Genomic DNA, 24,402 nt, shown 5'->3' with positions numbered 1-24,402 from the left:
TAGTGTTCTGGAGTGGCCTAGGAATTCCCACCTTTTGTTTGTGATTTGTTGTATTCTCTATTCGCATTGACCTATTCTCTTAGTCACCTGTAGATATTAAAGAATTATTTTATCTTATGGTGATTGGTGCTATCTTCTTGGATCATGTTATGGTAGGGGAAACTGAATCGTCTCTTTGTCATAAACACTAGCTGATCCGTGAAATGTGCTTTGTCATTTTACCCTTTTCTTATAGATGAGAAATATGACCTGGACTTCAAAACACCAGACAGTTCTGGGGAAGATATCAGGACAGGAGAGGAGATGATTGCGATGTATAAAGAGCTTTGCTCTGGTAAGGAATTCAATTATCAATTTTCCTCTTGGTTAGAAATGTATTATACTAACGATCATAGTAATATGGTTCAAGAAGTTCAGAACTCAGAAGCCCTGTAGGGAAAAAAAATCTTAACTTGTATATGACTATGATAAGTAGCAATGTCTTTTAAAAACTTTGTACCAAATATTTTTCCCTCTTGGAGATTATGTTTTCTGTCAGAAAGGCTTAGTATTATACCATCCATAACATAGTCAATCATGATCTTGAAATATTTCTTGTATCGTACAGAGTACCCAATTGTCTCTATTGAAGATCCCTTTGATCAGGACGATTGGGAAAACACAAAGACTCTCACTGGCACTGGAATTTGTCAGGTGTGTTGCCGTTAGTTTATACTTTGTATGTTATTTGGTCAGACATTCTGTCAGAGACATTTTGTATGTGATATTCTTCATGTCTGGAAGCTGATTACATGGATTGCAGGTTGTTGGAGATGATTTACTGGTGACAAATCCTAAAAGAGTCTCAAAGGCTATTAAGGAAGGCACCTGCAATGCACTACTTCTCAAGGTAGGCTGTATTCTGGGAATCTGACCAATGTGTGCTACTGAATTGTTATTGGTTTTACCTAATGGAAGATTATATGTTATACCAAAGAAGAATGCTTACAATTTGTTTCATTATTAATATTTTCATAATGTTTCTGAAAGTATGTAGGTATGATAGGGTGAAAAATCAAAATTTAGTATGGACTCTCCATGCTATCAGAATAAATGTGTTTAGAACTGTAATTTTTAGTTTATGAAGGTAATGCATGAAATGGAGAATTGGTTACAGTTTCCTGAATGGGTGTGAGTTTAGAAAACTGTAGTTTCAAAATTTCAGGGAACGGAGAAATTGTTGAAATTCAGATAGATGATAGAATTTCTTATCATGGTAATTACTTGTGACTGATATGCATTCTTTTCTTAGCTTTTACTTGTTTATTTATGTCATCAAACAATTACACATTAGCAAAATATAGAGAACATAATGCACAAGAGACAAGGGACACCAAAAATTAGGCTCCAAGCCAGGGCAAAACCCCACAAGGGGCAAAACCCAACAACAATTCTTTTCATATAGAATCAGATCAAAATGAGATACCCAAGACCAAGACCAAAACCAGAACTGCCACCAAAACTCCATGTCTAGCCCTGCTCGAAGTCACCTCCAAAGTCAAAAGTCAACGTAGAAACTTGTCAGCTTCCTGAAATTTTGGCTCCTGAAATTTTGGTCCTTCCTGAAATTTTGGTCCTTTCTGAAATCTTGCTCCTGAAATTTCTGGTCTGCAACTAGATCAGAGCTTCGGTCTTTCCTCACAAAATTATTTCCTCAAGTGCAAGCTCTTCATTCACTTCGTCTTCATGTGCAGAAGATAAGTATGATGATGATGATGATCGAGTGTCCTCCAAAGTGATTGAACTGTCTGTTCGAAAATCAGAAAGGCAGAAAGATTTTCTCTTATTGATAATTATTTGTGATTTCCTTAAATTATTATTATCTTTCTTATGTTCTTCTTTTTATCTTAGTTCAACAAGCAATTACCAAAACCAAAACATGAGAATTAAGGACACCAAATGTAGGCGCACAACCACAGCAAAACCTTTATATAGGGGAAAACCCAGTGAAGAACTCTTCCTTCAGTAGATTCATATGACAGTGAGATAACCAAGACCTTAACCAACAAACCTTCCTTCTCCACCAAGTCAGCCTTTCAATGAGATACAACAACCTTCGATAGTCTCTTCTTGTCCAACAGCTTCAACCTAGCATCAACCCAGAAATTTTGGCCCAACTTCACTAGCAGCTTCAAAATTTTGGCCTTCCCAACAACTGCAGAATTTCAGCCCCTCCAACAAGTTTACAGCTTCGCATGTGTGGGAAAAGAGAGAATTTTGACATTCTTATGCTTGTGAGAGACCTTCTTCTCCTTTGCTATCCTTCTTCCTCTTCTTCCTTGAAATTCACACTTTTTCTGGCCCTAGAAGTTGCGGATCGAACTTCTTGTGTGTGAGTGACAAATGAGGTTGAGTTGCTGCCTTTATATAGTGATTCTGCTGCCCAGTTTAAGCCGACTTGTCCTTCTTCGAGGCCGACTTGGTGGAGGAGGCCTAAATGACCTATTTTTCAATAAAATAAATTTCATCTTTGACAAATAAATCCCAAGATGGGTTCTTTACAATATGACATGGACAAGGACACTTGACATAAACACTAGAAGCTTTCAATGGAGGCTTTGACCTAAACGCAAATGACCCAAGCATGAAACCCATGCTTTAATAAGTCAATTTATTTAATAATACAATTTCTTTCTCTTTCTTTTGATAAATACATTTCATTATAACTCAAGTACAATTATGGAGATCAACACTAGTTACATTCTTCAACTCTCCCTCTTAACTAAGGAGGTATTCATAATTACCTATATCTATAAAGGTACATGGAAGATCTCCAAAATGAACTATGAAGAGTTCTGGCACACTCAATGCCACAGACTAGATTCCTGACCAGGGTAATCTATCTGGGTGGGACTAAGATGGACTAAAGCTTTCAACCAGTCTAGGTACCATCAGGCTTACTAACTAACCATCAACCCAGGGATCTAGGTGCGTATCCAAGGTGACTCCATAATATACAGGGTCTCCTCCTATCGGTGAAAGTCGGTAAATAGTAGGGAGCCTCAGCTGAGGTGACAGTGGGCTAAGTCTCCATTTGTTTCCCTTGGTCTAGCATTTGCCCTTTAGGTATCCCCTGCTAGTTTGAGCGGTAACAATTTGGCGCCATTGTCGGGGAGGAAGCAGGTCTATATCCCTAGTGAATCATTGAGGAGTTGATTCATTGACGACATCTATAAAGCATTCCTTTGGCGACTCCACTCATTGTCCAAACCCATAGTTTACTTGAAGGCGACAACATTCCTCCTTTAACTAGGGCTTCTGCGAAAAGGGGAGAGCAAACTCCATCACCTGTTGGAACCACTCTTTTCCCTGAATTTGAGAAGGTCAGTGATTCATCCCCAAAATTCCTCCCAAGAAGGATCTGCCAACAAAAGGAAATGCACGTGACAGGGTTATCATGAACAAAATCATCGCCTTGGAAAGGACCCAGAAATCTAGTTATATCCCTAAGGAAAAACCTTTTCCATAAAGCAAAGTGAAGAAGATATGCCAAGCTCTTCTCAAATCCCAAACACTTTGGCTCCAACTAATGCCGTTGAGCTGGACTCTTCATCTGAGGATGAGGAAAGTGAAGGGGAGGAAAGTGAGGATGAGCAAACTGGCGAGCAAGCCAACCTTGTGGAATCTGGCATCTTCAACTTTTTGCTGGGATGGTCATACACACATCCTCCCATTAGTGAGGTCACCCTTAAAGAGGAAAAGGAAGAATCCATTCTTAACTCTGATAGCCAGGGAAGCTTCAAAGGGGTCCAATACATCAAGAAGAAGGAAAAGGGGAAAGAAATTAAACTTGACATCGACATAGGGGTTGTCGTAGGAAGAATGACTATACCTATTCCTTTAAAGGAGATTGCTAAGCTTCCCGAGCAACAACAACAAATTAAGAAGTCCCTGGGAATTCAGGAAGAAGAACTACCTGAAGAATTGCAAAACATTCATATTCTTGACCGAAACCCTGGGCATGAACCTTTCTTGCTTACTTTGGCTATCAATGACCTCTTCTTACACAATTGTATGTTAGACTCAGGGGCTTCCGCAAATATCATGCCTTTGACTATTATGCAGCCACTGGGTCTCATCATCACTCGACCATACAGAAAAGTGTGTGGTTTTAATTCCAAACCCGTGGAAGTGGAAGGTACCATCAAAGACCTTAAGATTTCTTTAGCTAGGTATCCCGAGATATCCCTCCTCATGGATGTTATTGTTATTAATATTCCTGATGAGTGGTGGATGCTATTATCTATGAAACGGGGAGCTACCGTTGGGGGGCATGTTCAAATGGAATTATCATATGCAACCATTCCACAATCTGATGACACCTCTATTATCCTTTATAGGGAACTTACTTACTTACTTCACGTGATCAAGCCTGGACCTTATTATGAGACATGCGAGATCAAGAAACTTTCCCCTATTCTCCCTACTCAAGAAGTCTGTATCCTCAAACGACCAATCTTTCAAACGAGTAAAAAGTGGAAGCCTAAGAAAGAATATAAGGTTGGGGATTTAGTCTTGGTTGATAAAGATCCCATACCTGTCAGGATTCATGGAAAGGTTGGTGATGATTATTACTACATTGCTAAACTTAATGATGAACTTTGGCTTGAGCCCGTCAAATTAAGTCGTATCACCTCTTTCCTTGAGACTTGACATTGTATCATATGCATGGTAGAGTAGGATGCATTGCATGATGATTTTTGCATTGGAAATAACATCATATGATATTTCTCATGGTAGATAGATGCATATATGCATGTTTTATTTTCTATTGAGTTTATGGCCCAACATATAGCATGTGCGATCATGAGACGCCGTGAAAACATCCTACCCCATGTTTTTCCATCTATTATATGTGTAGGTGACAGGTCTACAGTAACCAAGAGATTGTTGGAGTTCTCATGACCTCTTGTTCGAGTAGCTTCGCCCACCTCTTTGAGAGATGACGTCCCAATTGGAGCCAGATGTTACCCACTATTTTGTGGGTGATATCCCTAGGAGAAATTTTTTCTCCAAGATGGTCCTCAATTGGCAGGCAGTAGCCCCTTGCAACCACTAGCTAGCTCATTGTGCCATTTCTTCGCTACTTGAGCCAGCCATGTGGTCCCTCGCCCATCTGCCATGATTGTATGTTTCAAGATGGGCCTCCCGAACGTAAAGGTATTCCTTGTCATTTGGTAATTGAGTGTTGTAGTTTGCTTATCAGGGACACTTCTAGGCATGGATTAATGGGGGGATTCGACAGAAATAATGGGTTAGGTTTGTGCTCTTGTCCCCTAGACCCCTTTTTGGATATTAACCTTGGATTCTAGTCCCATGGGATCTCTTTTATTGAACATTTGGATTTAGGGATGGTATTTCATGAGAAACCCTGATTTTGGTTGCGTGGTACTGCTCCCTTACCTGCTTATAATACCCCCTTTCCATGCATTATTACCCCATCCATCATTTCTCCCACTTTGGTCCACATTCCTCCACTGGGTCCACATAGGGTTAGCTCGCCCCTTCCCTTGCCCGCACCTTGTGTCAGGCTTGGAATGATGCCTAGAGGTTGATGCAGCTAAAAAAAGAAAGACAAAAGCATATTTGGCCACATTCAACAGGAAAATGTATCACAAAATGCAAAAGATGGTCGGGACAAACACATTTAGCATGTGGGCAATGTTGAGAAATCTAGGGCATGAATAGTTAAAATGTTTCTCTGCTTGATAATTTCTTTTGATATACTTTTACTTCTTAGCTTATAGCCTTTTCTTCGTTATGTTATTATTATATTCTTTTCATCAAGACAATTACCAATATGCACAATAAAAGACAAGTGACATAGTATGTAGGCTTGTCAGCCAGGTCTGAAACCTTTCACCTCTTGAGAGGAAAACCTAATCAAAATTCTTCTTCTAGATCTTCAATTGATGAGTACCAAGACCATGAAAAAAACTCTTGACTCAAGTATCCTCCCACTCTACCTCTTCCCTTCCTCGACTTTCTTCCAGATCTTGAACTGCTCTCCTCGGCTCCTTCTAAAGAAACTCGGTCTCTATCCTTCACACTGCTTCTTCTCGATTTCCTCTAGAGAAACTCAGTCTCTAGATCTCTATCTCGGTCACCCAGAACAAGTACCCTAGAAGAACCCTTCCTTTGCTGACCCTAGAAGAAACCTCCCTTCGCAATCCCCAAAAGTAAGTCTCCTTCGTTGTCCCAAAAGACTTTCTCCTTCGTTGACCCAGAAGAATCTCTCCTTCATTGACCCAGAAGAATCTCTTCTTTGCTGACCCAGAAGAATCCTCCTTTGCTTGTGTTGACACCTAATCATCAGGATTGGGTAAATAACTGAAATTGATGTAAATAAATAATAGAAAATATGAATAGTCACCAGGAGATGAAATGAACAATCTCTCCCTCATGTATATATAAAGACCAACCTGAGTGAATATCAATGAATTGATTTGAGGAGTTACCTCCTGGTTTGACATGGTATCAGAGCTAGCGCCATTTTTGGCTTCCAGCTCCATTTTGTAACTCCCTTCTGCCATTTCTTCAGAAGTTTGTCCTACATTTTTCTGCCAATATTGTAACCTCCCACGCTCCTCTGACATAGTCTAATAACGCTGCTCTGCTACGCTGCTTGATACCTGCACCCTTGTCAACAGTATGGCATTGCGCGCATTTCGTTTTGAAGATTTTCTCTCTGGCCTTACCATCGCCTGGAGGAGCCTCCGTTGAGTCGTTCTATCGATCCTCGGCTCTTCTATTGGCCGAACCAAACCTCTGCTCCTTCTATATGGCTTTGTAACTGGAATAAACCATGGGTCGGAGTAATCGTATCAGAGAGCGCACAACAATGGTCACCGAGTGGTAGTTGTGGAGCCGGTGCTCGCCCCCGAGAACACGGAAGCTGATGACATGGTGCATGTGTTGCCTTCTGGAATGTCGACGACATACGACTCTAGGACCGCACCATCACAAACACGGTATTATTGATAACGCTGGTTAATACTGCGCTGCTTGGTTAATACCACCCAACAATCATATGAATGCGCACTATGCTCTTCTGTACATGGTATTTTTTCAGTGTTGTATTTTCTCTTGTCATTACATCTTCTGTACATGGTGTAATACCGCACTCAAAAAAAAAACGCGCTGCCTCTTTTGTACATGGTATTTTTTCAGTGTTGTATTTTCTCTTGTCATTACATCTTCTGTACATGGTGTAATACCGCACTCAAAAAAAAAATCGCGCTGCCTCTTCTATCCATAGTGGTTTGGAGCTTGATGCTTGGCACTTATTCATTGACTTGGATTGTGACTTGTGGTTGAATGAATCTTGGTGCATTGGCTGATAGCTCCCGGCCTAGTTTGAACACACTACATTTTTCATTATAGTACTATGTTTCAATATAGTACTCTCATACCAATGCCCCTTTGAATTGTAATTTTTTTTACAAAGTTACCACCAGAAGTGCATTTCTTGCCAGCAGAAGTGTTTTTTACAACGCTCAGATTTTACAATGCATTGAATCATATCTATTGTGGGAGTAGTTCTCACTGGCAAGGAGAACTATCCTGAGTGGTCCCGAAAGATAAAACACACCCTCATTTTCAATGAGTTGTGGAAAGGAGTGTGTGTTGGAGACGAAGACAAAGAGCCAGAACAGCCTACCTCAGACAAGGAGTTCGCCATTTGGGAAAATAAGAACAGCAAAGCCTATGCATTAATTGCAGCATCTGTAAGTGAAGAGGTGAGTCGCCATATTTCGCCATTCTCAATTGCTTTCGAAGCCTTACAAAAGCTGAAAGAGCTCTATGACTCACAATCTGCACTTGAAGTTGTTCAACTCATGATTAAAATCTTCACTCTTGAATTTCAAAACAATGATCCTCTTGCTCTTGCATCAGAAGTAAAATCTATAATGCATGATATCAAAGCCACTAAGGTTGAATTGGATATTCCTCTCATCACTTTTCTCAAGGCACTCTATGCTACTTACTCCAATTATCTTGAGTCATTGCAAGCAAATGGAAATCTCAAAGATATTACCTTTGACTCTCTTGTGAAAAAATTCGCTGAAAGAGAGAAAGCTTTTGGAAAGAAGACAACCCCTGAATCTTCTAAAGAGGCTGTGTGCCTTGCTCATAAAGAAAAGAATCTTGCCCAAGATTCTTCCAGAGGAAGAGGTGGTCGAAGAGGAAGAGGAAGATATTTCAGAGGCAGGGGGGGCAAACACTCTCAAGGAGAAAAGGCAGATTTGCACTGCATACGCTGCAAAAGAAATGGATCACATGATGCCTCCACAAGCAAGTTACCTTGGGACAAAATTGAGCAGCAAGGAAACCAGCCCAACGGTAAAACTAATGACACAAACAAAGGTAAAGCACCTGAATCCGCTCATTATGTTGTGGCACAATGTAATATTGGAGTGAATGAAGACTTATTTAATGCTTCACTTGCTTCTTGGAAAAATGATTGGTTGCTTGATTCAGGAGCAGCTTGCCACATGACTCATAGAAAAGATTTTTTTTGAAGAATTTACTGACAATGTTGATGGAGTAGTATACTTTGCAGACCAATCAAAACTCAAGCCATCAGGGCTTGGCACAATTAGGCTTAAGTTGCCTGGTCTTCCAGACTTCTACATCATGTTCTATATCTCCCACAGTTGAAGAGAAACTTGCTGTCTTTGGTCCAGACTCCACATCCGCCAGCAAGGTCACTCCATTCATATGTTTGATGGCAAGTTTGAGGTGAGAAAAGCATCTGACCACTCACTTGTCATGAGGGGGATAGAAGAAGAAAGGCTTCTCAAGCTGCAGGGTACCTCTGCTCGTGCACAACATTTCTCATTATGAAGAAGGTACACTTCCATCACGTTTATTATGGCATGCTAGATTTGGACATTTGAACTATGACAGCCTTCACTTGTTGAAGAAAAATGGTGTTACTGGTTTGCCTACAATTCCTAGGAAACTTAAGCAATGTGATGCTTGCATTCTAGGAAAGCATAGCAAACAATGTTTTCATGATTCACATTTAAGAGCACATAGAAAACTTGAACTCATTCATTCAGATTTATGTGGTCCAATGCCTGTTCCTTCTGCAAATGGAAATAAATATATGATGACATTTATTGATGACTACACTAGAATGTGTTGGGTTTATTTATTGAAGAACAAATCTGATGCTTTTCAAACATTCAAGAACTTTCATACATGGATTGAAAATGATGCACAATCTCATATTGGCTCTATTCGCACTGATAATGGAAAAGAATATACTTCAAATGAATTTGAAAACTATTTTCGCCAACATGGGATCAAACATCAAACAACTGTGCCTTATAATCCCCAACAGAATGGTGTAGCTGAAAGAATGAATAGGAAAATCTTAAATATGGTGCGCTCCATGATGTTTTTCAAAAATGTAAAATTGATGTTTTGGGCTGATGCAATTCTATGTGCTGTATATATAAAGAATAGATGTCCATCTAATGCTATCATAAACAAGGCTCCCTATGAAATGTGGTATGGGCACATTCCTTCGGTAAAGCATCTCAGGGTCTTTGGTTCCACCTATTATGCCTTGATACCAAAGGTACATAGAAACAAACTTGGTGCAAGAAGTCGTAAGTGTATCTTCCTGGGGTATTCAAACACCTCCAAAGCATATCGTCTCTATGATGATGTTAATAAAAAGTTTGTTGTATCTAGAGATGTAATATTTCTTGAAACATCCAAAACTGACAATGTTGTTGAGCGGCAACTTGATCGCTTGGATAGATTCGCAAATGCAAAATCATTTCAAGAATTTGATAATCAGATTCCACATCTTGAAGGGGGGATTCCTATACTAGATCAACCTATGGAATCTTCTTCTGAAGCACTCTCTCCCCTGCATGAATTTCCAACAACGGATGATACTTTAAGTGATGTGATTGATAGAATTGGGAGACTCAATCTTGATTCAGTCCCAACTCAATCAACGGAGCAGTCTGGACCATCTGAGAAAGGTCCCCCAAAGTGGCTGACAAAGACACTTGAAAATGTTCATTCTGATGAGGTTGGAAAGATAGGAATTAGAAATTCAAACCGGCAAAATGGAGGTGATGTAGATGACTCTGATTCACCTGTTGATATGGATGTTTCTTATGATTGTGAATTGAATTTGTCTACAAATTTCGAACCAACTTCCTTTAAAGAAGCTACTTCTCATGATGAATGGAAATAAGCGATGCAAAAGGAGTATGATGCCCTGATAAAGAATGGCACTTGGAAGCTGGGTGATCCTCCATTAGGAACCAAACCAATTGGCTGCAAGTGGGTCTATAAGAATAAGTATAAAGCTGATGGCTCACTTGACAAGCACAAAGCCAGGGTTGTGGCAAAAGGTTTTGCACAGAAGGAAGGGGTCGATTATGAGGAGGCTTTTGCATCCACAGCAAAATGGGCTACCATCCGAACACTCTTTGCCTTGGCAGCTCAGAACGGTTGGAAAGTCCATCAAATGGATGTAAAAACTCCTTTCTTGAATGGAGATCTAAAAGAGAATGTTTTTATGTCCTAGCTTGAAGGATTTGCTGTGAAAGGACATGAACATAAAGTATGCAAACTTGTGAAATCCTTGTATGACCTCAAACAAGCACCGCGAGCTTGGTATGAAAAACTAATTGAGCATCTTCTAAAACTCAATTTCAAACATTATGATCTTGATGATGCAACTTTATTTGTCAAGAAAGTTGGCAAAACAGTTGTATATCTTGTGGTATATGTAGATGATCTTTTGATGATTGGGAACAATGAAAGCTACATTGCATCCATAAAGAAGGAATTGAAGAAAGGTTTTGAAATGACTGATTTGGGCTATGTTCATTACTATCTTGGTATTGAAGTAACTCAACATCCGAAATTCATATTCCTTTCTCAAAAGAAGTACATTGGAGATCTGTTGAACAGTTTTGGCATGACCGAATGCAATCCTCTTACTACTCCAATGGAACAAAACATAAAGTTCACATCCATTGAAGGAAAAGAATTTGAGGATGCAACAAAATATAGACAACTTGTAGGAAGTCTCAACTACCTAACTACTACTAGACTAGACATTTCATTTGTTGTTGGAATCCTCGCCAGGTTTATGCAAAAGCCTTGTGAGGGACATTGGTCTGCTGCAAAAAGAGTTCTAAAGTACTTGAAGGGAACTCAAGACTTTGGAATCAAGTATACACAGGTGGACGACTTCAGCTTGATTGGATACTCTGATTCAGACTTTGATGGAGACAAAGAAATTGGGGTATCTACTTCAGGTTATGCTATGAGTCTTGGATCAGGAGCTGTCTCTTGGAGATCACACAAACAATCAGTTCCAGCAGATTCCACAACAGAGGCAGAATATGTGGCAGCAGCTGAGGCAACAAAAGAAATTGTGTGGCTCAGGAAAATTCTTGAAGATTTGCAGGTAAAACAAGTACAATCGACTCCGCTCATGATTGACAATACCTCGGCAATAAAGTTGGCCAAGAACCCAAAGTTCCATGATCGAACGAAGCACATCAGCACTAAATATCATCTGATTCGACATCATGTTGAGGCCAAAACAATCCATCTCCGCCATTGTTCCACTAATGAGCAAATTGCAGACATCTTCACCAAAGCGCTTGGAAGAGAAAAGATTGAAAGATTCAGAATGATGCTTGGACTCACCAACATCCCTTCAGATTAAGGGGGGGAATGTTGACACCTAATCATCAGGATTGGGTAAATAACTGAAATTGATGTAAATAAATAATAGAAAATATGAATAGTCACCGGGAGATGAAATGAAGAATCTCTCCCTCATGTATATAATAAAGACCAACCTGAATGAATATCAACGAATTGATTTGAGGAGTTACCTCCTGGTCTGACAGCTTGCCCAAAAGAATCTTTCCTTATCACTTCTCCGCACTTCTCTTTGTAGCATTTTTTTTCATACTTCTTCACTGAATGCTTGTTGAGTTACTTGCCTCTAGGTGACACTGAGTGTGGCTATATATACACTACATCTCATGTCCTTTAAGCTGACATGATCACAAGTAGTTAGGCCGACTTCTTCTAGCATGTTCTTCCATCATTGTAGGCCGACTTGAAGAGGATAAGTGACAAGGTCTTGGAGGATACTTTACATAGACAAGATTGACCTTTTACAAAGTGTAACATGACTTCATTACATGACAATGACTCTATCATTTTATGACTAGATGACAAATAATTCCTAAAGACTCTCAATGGGAGTCTTGACTCAAAAACAAAATCTCTTGCTCATGAAACCCATGAAGCAAGCAATACAATAAATTTATTTTTCTTCTTTACATCTCATTACATAAAATCATAATTACATGTCATTATGAAGACCGAACCTAGTTACACTTTTCAACAGGAAAAAGCCAATACATGAGCTCTACCCTATCATCATGGCCATCGCCCTAGCTCCTACAGGTTCTATGAGCCTCCTTCATCATATAGGAACCCTTGATTGTCCCAACCCTTGGTGGGAAATGAATTGCCCTACCTTAAAAGGGGGTACTGACTACTATATCTTATGCATCATGCTCTTACCCCTTGAGCCCGAGCAATTAATCAGAGAAAATCATATAAAGGAAAATGACATATAAAGAAGGGTGGAAAAATCAAGGGCGGGGCACCTCATGTACGACGATTGTTCCCTCCTATACACTATAAACCCAAGTGTGGGCTTCCCTTTTATGAGTTACCCTTGTACCCCAGCATGTGGCCCACGGCTGCGCCTTCTCATTCCCCACTTCAATCACCTATATGTCACATGCCACCACCTTTTGAAGGATGTACCTTGAACATATTATCCCCTTTAGAAGTAGAAACCACCTAATAGGATACTTGGTTAACCCCATTTGGAGTTAGGAGACACTGGCACATCTTGAAGCCCATTATGGAAGGGCCGACCATTATGGAGTCCCCACATGTGGTCCATGATTGGTAAGCTCATTTACTCGATTTCTCTAATGACTTGATGTATTGGAAGGCTAGGGGATGCATTGGATCTTATGTAGGATTGCACATGTAGGGTGTGTGTTTAGAGCCATGGGCCTCCACAACAGTAGAAAACACTCCATGGATCCTCGAGGATGGTCAGAGATGCTCGAGATACTTCCATTGGACAAGGAAGATGCACTTGGTTCACCTTTGTCCAATTGGCCCCACAGATGTACCATGCACTTGGAAACTGACTTAGGACTTGTAGGATGATGTGGTATCCACTACACCATCATCAGAGCCCTTGCAAATGATCTACATGCATCTTCGACCCATTTGGAGGCCCATGAGGTTATTATTATGCCCCTACACCCCTTGGGAGCACCACGTGTTTATTGTTTGGAAAACAAGAGGCCAACCCCTTGTCCATCACTTTTAGGGTCTTACTCTTCATTATGGCACCAATGGACCTCATCAGGTCTCTTAGAGGGCTCTACGACATGTATTATTCATCATTTGACCTCTTACGAGACATATTCTTTCATTTGTAAGCTAGTTTGGTGGGCTTGTCACCAAAAGTTAGAATATTAGCATATTATTTTATTTTTGGGGCTTATGTAGGCCAAGTAGACTAATTCGAATTCCTTATTAGTGTATAAATACAAGTGAGATGAGTTCATTTTCTCATCATCACTTTGGATTGGATCTCTTCTCTCTCTTGAGAATTTCACACTTTTTCTTGGAGGATGAATTGGAGCTTTATGGATGAATTTTGATGTGTGGATTTGGTTTATCTTATCTTGGAGCTTCTCTATTGCCAAATTGTGGATGGTAAGATATGTTCTATTACATGTAAGTACATGCTTTTAATGCTATTCTCGTTTTACTTTGTCATATACATTGGATTGAGATTTTTGCTATTTTTAAGGCTAATTGTTGCATTCATTTACTACTTAAATTGTGGAATTTTGTCTCTATATAGCATCTCTCAATGTATGGGCCATGTAATTTGAATGAAATCTCCTAGGGGTAATTCTATCAATGAATTTATCTTGATAAGCCATCACCTTTTGCACATCAAAGTATAAAAGCTGCAAGATTGCTTCTCTTTGACCTAAAAGGCTAGCGAAGTAGTCTTGAGGCCTCCTTGACTAAGAACCAAAGGTCCTCATTCATATTTATCATAGACTCCATTCTCCCAAGACTAAGGCACTGATCTACCAAGAGATGGTCACCTAAAATAAATTCTTTTTCACCTTTTCCTAGGTCTAGCCAAGTTGGGTCACGTAGGGCATCGTTTTCTCGACAAGATAGCCCTCCAAAAAGTTTGATCTTCTAGCCTCTCCTACGTTGGTGTCTCCCCAAGGCCTCCTCCAATTTTGAAGCCATTCCGATGGTGGAGTTGTGAGAAAATCCAACCACTAATTCCGAGATCAAACTTTGCCCTAGTATCCCCAAGGCTAGTGCCTCATAGGATCAATTCAACACCTCTAAGTGAATATTCTTTCTTTGATCCTTTCCCCTCCTTGTTTGGGTTAAGAACATCATTGGTTGCTAAACTCTTACCTCATAACCTACGTTGGATCCACTTGGTCTCGTGTGTTCGTGTTCCCTTGAAAAGACAATTCTTCAAGAACCATCCGGGATACTAATATCACTAAGGATTTTATGGATTGCGAAACTCTCTCACAAGTCATATTCCCTAAACTTAACCCTCAAATTTTCCCATCCTTCTCCTAGAAGACATTGTACCTTGTTTAGAAAGCAAGCAAGCTCTATCCTTCAACCTCTTTTGGAAAGGGATCATTTGGGTCACTCCACATCCACCCATTGATTTATCCTTCATTGGTGACTCCATAATATACCGGGTCTCCTCCCATCGGTGAAAGTCTGTAAATAGTAGGGAGCCTTAGCTGAGGTGACAGTGGGCTAAGACTCCATTTATTGCCCTTGGTTTAACATTTTCATTTTAGGTCCCTTGCTAGTTTGAGTGGTAACAAGCGTAATGAGATAGATTCCTCATCAACATCCATATTTACATTATCCTGGTCATCAAGGGAGGAACAAAACTATGATTATCGTTTCTTGGGAAGAACCACAATCCCTTTTCAGGGCTTTTAGAAAGCTCTTCAATTTCATGGCCCCTAAGAGATTTATAAAGAGGGGCATCAGGCTCCTCTTGGCTTATAATGACATCATGATCATTGGATTGAGTATCATCATTTTGAAACATGTAAAATACACCTCTCCAACGAGCCATTTATTGCCATGCAAATGTTCATAAAATCTTAGATATGGAGTCACCTGGGTGAATTTGAAATGCCTTGAGAGACACTGGCTTCACCCTACAAGCATTGACCTTTAGGTTCAATGAAGAACTAGGCCTTCATTCTTCGAATGGAGTTGCCAAGAATGATATATCAATGATGTCGTATAGGAACTAGACACACGTCTCGTGACCCCAGCAACAACACCAAAAATGTTATTGCTCAATCTAGTAGGGGTCCTAGGAGGGGTTCCAAAGGGGCAACTACTAGACCAAGTGGCACCAACGGGACAAGGACCCACTGTTACCTCAGTCGATGTCCCTTGCTCTTTACGGACTTTCACCAATGGGAGGAGTCTTGGTATGGAGGAGCCTCAGTATGAATGATAGGATTAATGGCAAGGTATAATGTGATTTCCAATGCCCATTCAAAGGAGAGACTCAATTTATGGTTCAAATGCTGAAAGAAAAGTTGAACGGCTCCCCAAGAAAGACCTATGAAGGATGACCTTGGACTTAGGAATTTTCAGTAATGATGAATGCCTAAGATCAAAACTTCCAAAATCCCTCACTTGTGATTGATGTGTTCATACTAGGGTTCAAAGTGAGGCAATGATGGTTCATTCAATGGAAAGATTCAATTAAAGTGTGAGCTTTAGGAGAAGTTAGGGCGACTTTCCACAAAAAACCCCTTGAGAGAAATACTATAAGAGACTAAGGGTTGAGAGATATACCGTGGTAAAGGCTCATCCAATGATCAACTATAGTTAAGAGAAAAGGTTTTGAATGATGAATTACAAAGTGCAAATCTTCAAGAAATCCCCAAGTCAAAGAAGCGTCAAGGGTTTCCTCTTGATGTGATAGCTAGAGCATGAATTTATTTGAAATTCCACCGTCAGAATTCATTCAAATCTAGAGGATGCCTAAAGGAGACATAAACAAAGAAACTTGTTTGGACAGAATCCTAAATTCCTCCTCCCTAAAATTTTGCACCAAGCCCTAAAAATTCTCCTTATCCATAGAGGACGAAGAAAAGAGGAAGAAAAGAGGTGAAAGAATGATATTTCATTAAGTTAATGTGATCACCAAGGATCTATGACTAGTGCTTGGCTATTGGGAAGATTGGAGTCAAAACGATCAAGATTTGGGAACTTTGCTCTTCAAGGAGGCCTAAAGAAGCAACTTCATTGATGATGGATGCAACTACATGACAACTTTAGACTTTTATACTTCGATATGCAAGATTTGATGGAGCTTCAAAGTAAAAGGTGTACAACCTACACCTAGGAAAATTCGTTCTTCTTGCCAAGATGAATAACATATACAACGAGCCAAGATTACAAGTGTTTCATAAATTCGCATTAATTTTTAGGGCACAAGCAAAATCAAAGCATAGCGTTCCATACATTAGACATAAATTATCATTAAATTTGCATGAAAAGAGCACTTACATGACAAATAGTATATCCATCCATCACATTTGCAAAATAGAAGCTCCAAGAGAGATAGCGAAAATATTCCACACATCAAAATGCATTTAATCATCCAAATCATTCCAAAAATTGCAGGTCCAAAATCTTTAGAAAGATATATCCCAAATCCAAGTGATGATGAATGAGAGAGAATGCCTCTCTTCTATTTATACAATCCTCTAAGGAATTTGAATGGCCTAATTTGGACTAATAATGCCCCTAAAATAAAATAATGTGAAAAATAACAATACTTTTGGTGATAAGCCCACCAAATAGCTCCACAATAAGAATAATTTGCTTCTCAAGAGGGCCAAAATGATAGATAAGTAGCTAAGAGGGTTGTTGGAAGGCCAAATGAAGTCCAACATGTGCCAAAATGAATAGAAGGGCTCCAAAATAGTGATGAAGGGGATGGCCCCTTGATCTCCAAGCAAATGACTCGTGGTTCCCCTAAGTGGCTATGGGGGAACAAAATAATCCTCATGGGTCACCAACTGAATCATACAAGCATGTATCAGGCTACACTTGGCTTATAATGACATCATGATCATTGGATCGAGTATCATCATTTTGAAACATGTAAAATATGCCTCTCCAATGAGCCATTTATTGCCATGCAAATTTACTTAAAATCTTAGATATGGAGTCACCTAGGTGAACTTGAAATGCCTTGAGAGATGTTGGCTTCACCCTACAAGCGTTGACCTTTAGGTTCAATGAAGAACTAGGCCTTCATTCTTCCAATGGAGTCGCCAAGAATGATATGTCAATGATGTCGTATAGGAACCAGACACACGTCTCGTGACCCCAACAACAACGCCAAAAATGTAATCGCTCAATCTAGCAGGGGTCCTAGGAGGGGTTCCAAAGGGGCAACTACTAGACCAAGTGGCACCAACGGGATAAGGACCCACTGTTACCTCAGTCGATGTCCCTTGCTCTTTACGGACTTTCACCGATGGGAGGAGTCTTCGTATGGAGGAGCGTCGATATGAATGATAGGATTAATGGCAAGGTATATTGTGATTTCCAATGCCCATTCAAAGGAGAGACTTAATTTATGGTTCAAATGGTTAAAGAAAAGTTGAAAGGCTCCCCAAGAAAGACCTATGAAGGATGACCTCGGGCTTAGGAATATTCAGTAGTGATGAATGCCTAAGATCAAAACTTCCAAAATCCCTCACTTGTGATTGATGTGTTCATGCTAGGGTTCAAAGTGAGGCATTGATGGTTCATTCAATGGAAAGATTCAATTAAAGTGTGAGCTTTGGGAGAAGCTAGGGCGACTTTCCACAAAAAACCCCTTGAGAGAAATACTATAAGAGACCAAGGGTTGAGAGATATACCGTGGTAAAGGCTCATCCAATGATCAACTATAGTTAAGAGAAAAGGTTTTGAATGATGAACTACAAAGTGCAAACCTTCAAGAAATCCCCAAGTCAAAGCAGCTTTAGGGTTTCCTCTTGATGTGATAGCTAGGGCATGAATTTATTTGAAATTCCACCGTCGGAATTCATTCAAATCTAGAGGATGCCTAAAGGAGACATAAACAAAGAAACTTGTTTGGACAGAATCCTAAAATTCCTCCTCCCTTAAATTTCGCACCAAGCCCTAGAAAGTCTCCTTATCCTTAGAGGACAAAGAAAAGAGGAAGAAAATAGGTGAAAGAATGATATTTCATTTTAGGTTAATGTGATCACCAAGGATCTATGACTAGTGCCTGGCTATTGGGAAGATTGGAGTCAAAACGATCAAGATTTGGGAACTTTGCTCTTCAAGGAGGCCTAAAGAAGCAGCGTCATTGATGATGGATGCAACTACATGACAACTTTAGACTTTTATACTTCGATATGCAAGATTTGATGGAGTTTCAAAGTAAAAGGTGTACCCTACACCTAGGAAAATTTGTTCTTCTTGCCAAGATGGATAACATATACAACGAGCCAAGATTACAAGTGTTTCATAAATTCGCATTAATTTTTAGGGCACAAGCAAAATCAAAGCATAGTGTTCCATACATTAGACATAAATTATCAAGAAATTTGCATGAAAAGAGCACTTACATGACAAGAGAGTATATCCATCCATCACATTTGCAAAATAGAAGCTCCAAGAGAGATAGCGAAAATATTCCACACATCAAAATGCATTTAATCATCCAAATCATTCCACAAATTGCAGGTCCAAAATCTTTAGAAAGATATATCCCAAATCCAAGTGATGATGAATGAGAGAGAATGCCTCTCTTCTATTTATACAATCCTCTAAGGAATTTGAATGGCCTAATTTGGACTAATAATGCCCCTAAAATAAAATAATGTGCAAAATAAGAATACTTTTGGTGACAAGCCCACCAAATAGCTCCACAATAAGAATAATTAGCCTCTCAAGAGGGCCAAAATGATAGATAAGTAGCTAAGAGGGCCGTTGGAAGGCCAAATGAAGTCCAACATGTGCCAAAATAAATAGAAGGGCTCCAAAAATAGTGATGAAGTGGATGGCCCCTTGATCTCCAAGCAAATAACCCGTGGTGCCCCTAAGTGGCTGTGGGGGAACAAAATAATCCTCGTAGGTCACCAACTGAATCGAACAAGCATGTATCCCATTTGCAAGGACTGGAACAATGATGCAAGCCCTCCCTTTGTTTCACGGTGAGACAAAACTCCATCCAGGCCCTGGATCAACTGGCAAGTGTGTGGTGCAAGTGTGTAGCCAGCTGGGCAAGGCGGTCTAGGTACATCATCATCATCAAATAAATGGAACACGGGCGAGCAATGATTGGTGCTGAAGGATCCCATGCCATGGCTATCTGCTCTCTGCAATAGTAGAGACCCATGGCTCTCAATGCACACCCTATAAATGTCAATATGACCTTCTGTAGGGCTTGGACCCTATATAGGGAGACCAAACCCCAAGATGAAGACCCACCTGCAATCTTGCATAAGATCCAATGCGTCTCTTCACCTTCCAATACAACAAATCATTAGTGTAATTAAGCAAATGAGCTTACAAGTCATGGAACCAAGTGGGCACTTCATAGTGGCATGCCCTTCCATAATGGGTTTTAGAGTGTACAGGTGTTTCCAAGTTCAAGAAGGAGGTTAATCAAGGACCCTATTAAGTGGTTTCAACCTCTAAGGGAGTGACAAGTCCATGGGACGTCCATCATATGGTTGGTGTCGTGATATAATGATGGAACAAAGTGGGGTATTAGGAGAAGTCTCCAAGCCACATCATGCTACAAAGGTAACTATGATGAAGGAGGTACACACTTGGATGTATAGATGCAGGAGGGAGCAATTGTGGTACATGAGTTACGCCAGCCTTCATTTTTCCACCTTTCTTCATATGCCTTTTTCCTTTTATTGATTTTTCTTTTATAACTGCTCGGGGGTCCAGGGAATGAGAGTATGATGTGTAAGATATAGCAGTGATTACCCCCTTAAGGTTGAGCATTTCATCGCCTACCAGGGGTTGGGACAATCATGGGTTCCTTAATGATGCAAAGGGCCAATATGAGGGACCCTAAGAACCAGGGTGATGGCCATTATGATAGGGGTAGAGCCCATGCTGGCTTTGCCCACGTGCTAAATTTGTATGTCTTGGCCATCTTTTGCGTTTTATGGTACATTTCTTGTTGAGAGTGGCCAAATTATGCTTTTTACTTTCTTTTTAGTTGCATCAACCTCCGGGGCATCGTTCCAGGCTCGACCCAAAGTGTGGACAAGGGGAGGGGGAGGCTAACTCCTTGTGGACTCAATGGACAAATGTGGACCCAGATGGGAAATATGTGAAAATGGGTTATAATGAGCAGAGAGGAGTGATGTATGTGGTCTCAGGAAATGGGACCATGCAACCTCCCATGTAGTGCCACTCGTAAAGCTAGTAGCCAATAAAGGAGATCCCACGGGACTAGGATACAAAGTTAACCACCAAGTTGGACAAGGGGACAAGAGTACAAACCAAGCCCATTCTTTCTGCTAAATCCCCCACTAATCCATGCCTAAAAGTGTCCATGATAAGTAAGCAAAAATACCCAACTACATAATGAAATCCATACCTTTGGGGTTGGAAGGCCCACCTTCAAACATACAATCATGATAGATGGGTGAGGGTGCATAATGGTTGGCTTAGGTGGCGGAGATGGTGGCACATCGAGCTATCTAGGGGCTGCAAGGGGCTACTCGCTGCCGGTTGAAAACAATCTCTTATGGGTGTCACCCACAGATGGTGGGTAGCAAGTCTAAAACAATGTTGTCAAAACAGGACCTTTCATCGAATTGGTAGACCCCCCCGACTAGGAATCGGTAAAAAAACTAGACCAAAAAACCGATCAACCAAAAACACATAAAATATTCAAATTTTAAAGGAAAACATGTATATTCATGTGCAATGTGCATCCATATGAATCGAAACCATTTATACAAAAATAAGCAAAAGTTCTCATTTATATAGCATGTAAGAACCAAAATAGTATCAAGTGCAATCCATCTCTAAACCGAAAATACATCAACAAACAAGCTCCACATGGCCTCTAGCATCCAAAAAAAAATCATGCTACAACAAATACCTACATATCATAAAAATCATTGCCGATATTGGGATCTTCGTCATCAATATCACCCTCTAAGCGATAAAGTAAGATAGAAAAATTATAGCATGTCAAGTCAAGATTTTGTTCGAGTGATGGGTACTTTTTCTAGTTGGCTCATGATAGAGGAGTTCGATAACCAATGCCACTAACATCAAGGTACATAGAGGGCTTGGTGCTCTTGATTAAATACTAGTTCCATACCCTCGTACATGAAAAAATCCAATGGAGCGTTGCAATCCCCCCAATCTTGAAATACTAGAAAACTATCAAGTTTGGTGGATTTTGAGTGAGATCTAAAATTTTACTTTCTCCATATGAAATCCAATGAGGTTAGAAGTTGAGAACTCTGGCATAGTGTGATCACTGACCATAATGGGGCTGCTGGCTTGCTGTTTGTGAAATAAGGAGAAAATTTATCTCCTATGGGTTACCCTCTTTTGGTGGGTAACAATGCCTAGTGTGTTGAGTTGAAGTTAGATGAAATATTGTTGCTGTTTTCTCCTATAAATTAAGATTTCAGATTAGCCCCAAAGCTGAAGTTCACAGTGACTGATTTGAGAAACCTTCTTGTGAGGTGAAATTCCAGTTTTGCATTAAATTGCCTTATAATTGAAATTTCAGCTAAGGAACCCAGATATGTGCTTTGTTTGACATGCAAACCTTCGCAGTGTTCACTGCTAAAAATAGCAGTTTAATAGAGTACCTTGCATGTTGCTGGAAAAAGGCTCACTAGAGTTGTGAGCTCAAGAGGACAAAGAATATGTAACTCAATCTGTCATGCAGGCCTTATGACTCTGTCTCCTAGAAGGTAAGAGAACTATTAAAAAATAGCAGGTCTTTAGAATCTGATAAAACTCACGTTGTAGGTGTTAAACTGTGTGAAACCCCAAATGTACCTGTAAATACACTAGTGTGATGAAATCAAGTTGGAACTTAATTGTTCAGTTGTGTACGCAATTTGGGGTTTAACAATTAGTATCATATACAGCATCAGTTGTGGTCATTCACTGGTTAGATGAAATGTAAGCCAGATATTTCAAGGATCCAGAATCTTACTTCATAATCAATGACTTGGTCAAAACCCAAAATTTGAAAGCAAAATGACTTTCTTTGGTACAAGGAAAGAATTACCTAATTTTATCTCCAAAGTTTAAATTATAGGTCTTAAAAGAATCCCATGATTCTCTAGTTATTGGACATGTAGAGTTTCTCAAAGCTTACTAGAATATCATTGGACATAGACTTTTTCAAATGCTCGACGATAATTTTATTGGAAACAGATGAATAAAGATATCTAGAAATATGTAGAAGAATGTGACATGTATGCCAAAGACAATATATTGGACACCTAATAATGAAGTGGTCTTCCTTCTCAACTTTCTAAAGAGAACAGAGCTGGAATACCCTGGTGATCTGCTAGATGTGGTGATCAGACTCAACAAGCAACTGAGAGAAAAACCATTTACTGGTGGAGGTGAATTGAGAGAACAATAGGGCTAGGGAGTTGGTACTACCCCATCAATGCAACAAGCTGGAGAGAACTCGCTAGGCAAGATGCTGTTGTCGTACCCATGCAAACCTTGGTAATCCTAGTTGACTGAGTTTACAACTGCATTAGAGATATCCTTTTTCTGAATTGATCTGGTCAGCATATAGAAAACCTTTTATTTTAAAATTTAGCTTATTTGTAATAACTTCCGGCGCACTAAACAAAATTCATAGATGGTATATCATCTTCAGGCTATAAGGTAGTCTGGAAACATGCACTTTATTTTTCTGCAAGGGTATCTGGGAGTATTTGCATGTTTCTTGTCCATTGAATACTTGATATTGTGTTTGACAAAATTTCCTGCATTCAGGTTAATCAAATTGGGACAGTGACAGAGGCCATCGAAGCAGTTAAAATGGCAAAGGATGCAAACTGGGGAGTTATGGCATCTCATAGAAGTGGTGAAACAGAAGACTGCTTTATCGCAGACCTAGCTGTAGGGCTGGCCACAGGACAAATTAAAACGGGAGCACCTTGTCGGAGTGAGCGCCTTGCTAAGTACAACCAGGTTAGTCCATTCAATGTGCAACTTATGTTAATCTAGGAAATAAATGTTTTCCATGGTGCTTGGCAGTGGTATGGTGATTGCTTTTTCTTCGTAGTTGCGTCATTCAAATCATTGTTGGTTGTTATTAGGATAATTGCCTTAAATGGTAATGAATATTCTTTTGTATCTGTCCAGCTACTTAGAATCGAAGAAGATCTTGGTGATAAGGCTGTGTATGCTGGAGAGAACTGGAGGCCCACATCATAGGGTCAAAGCATCTCAAATTTGTTTTCTATGTAAGGAATTTTTAGACATTCTTGTGTTATCTCAAGTTCAATTGTGTAATAAAGCCCATCACTTGTGTTCGAATATTTATAGAAGGGTATATATGGAATAAGATTCCACCTAGATTTCTTTACATCAACTGCAAATCAACTGCAATGTAATCATAAGAAATCTTTTGCCTTGAATACTGTTTTCTTTTTGGAGGAAAAAGATAAATACAACAGTACAAGTGTGTTGTTATGAACAGTAACAGATTGTATAGATTTCTAGACTTCTTCCCCTATCTGAGGCCTTGTCCTATTTAGCGACATTCTATTTGTTTGTTCTCATCTAACTTTTACTTAAACAGTGTTTGAGGAGCAAGTGTTTGTTGGAAGGGTGGAATGACCATGTCAAAATTATATAGGTAGCAGTTGGAATTTGTGGTGTGGATGTAAAAGAAAAGCGTCTGAACTAGTAAGAAAACAATAGCTAGAATGCTTCAGTAAAAAAATAATACTGCTTTGTAAAGTAAGGCAAATGAACTGAAATGTATCTTTTTTAAGAAAATAATATTACATTGTCAAGATAAGCACATGAATTAAAACACTTACTTGAGTAAAGGAAATCTTTTTTCCTCTGCAATTTTTTTTTTGTTATTTTTTTTTAAATCTGTTTGGGTTAGTAGGCTGAACTGTAATAATAATACTATGGCTAATGAAAAATCAAATGGCACATACTCATTTGTTT

At 39.6% G+C, this 24,402-nt stretch overlaps 1 protein-coding gene across 1 annotated transcript in view; it reads left to right on the top strand.

Annotated features, from left to right (window-relative positions):
- The window catches only part of ENOC (cytosolic enolase), a 269,816-nt gene extending 245,734 nt beyond the window's left edge, over positions 1-24,082 (top strand). Inside the window, exons 9-13 of the mRNA XM_089437891.1 lie at positions 236-334; positions 608-693; positions 803-889; positions 23,212-23,409; positions 23,584-24,082. Coding sequence (XP_089294017.1) covers positions 236-334; positions 608-693; positions 803-889; positions 23,212-23,409; positions 23,584-23,655 — 542 coding nt within the window. The 3' untranslated portion in view covers positions 23,656-24,082. The remainder of the gene's footprint in view (positions 1-235; positions 335-607; positions 694-802; positions 890-23,211; positions 23,410-23,583) is intronic.
- The last annotated feature ends 320 nt before the right edge of the window (positions 24,083-24,402 follow it).

The sequence above is a fragment of the Pinus tabuliformis genome, chromosome 9, assembly GCF_031772625.1.
Source record: "Pinus tabuliformis cultivar Carrire ecotype Pingquan chromosome 9, CPIR1, whole genome shotgun sequence".
In the NCBI taxonomy this organism is placed as follows: domain Eukaryota; kingdom Viridiplantae; phylum Streptophyta; class Pinopsida; order Pinales; family Pinaceae; genus Pinus; species Pinus tabuliformis.
This window is presented reverse-complemented; position numbering and strand designations above follow the sequence as displayed.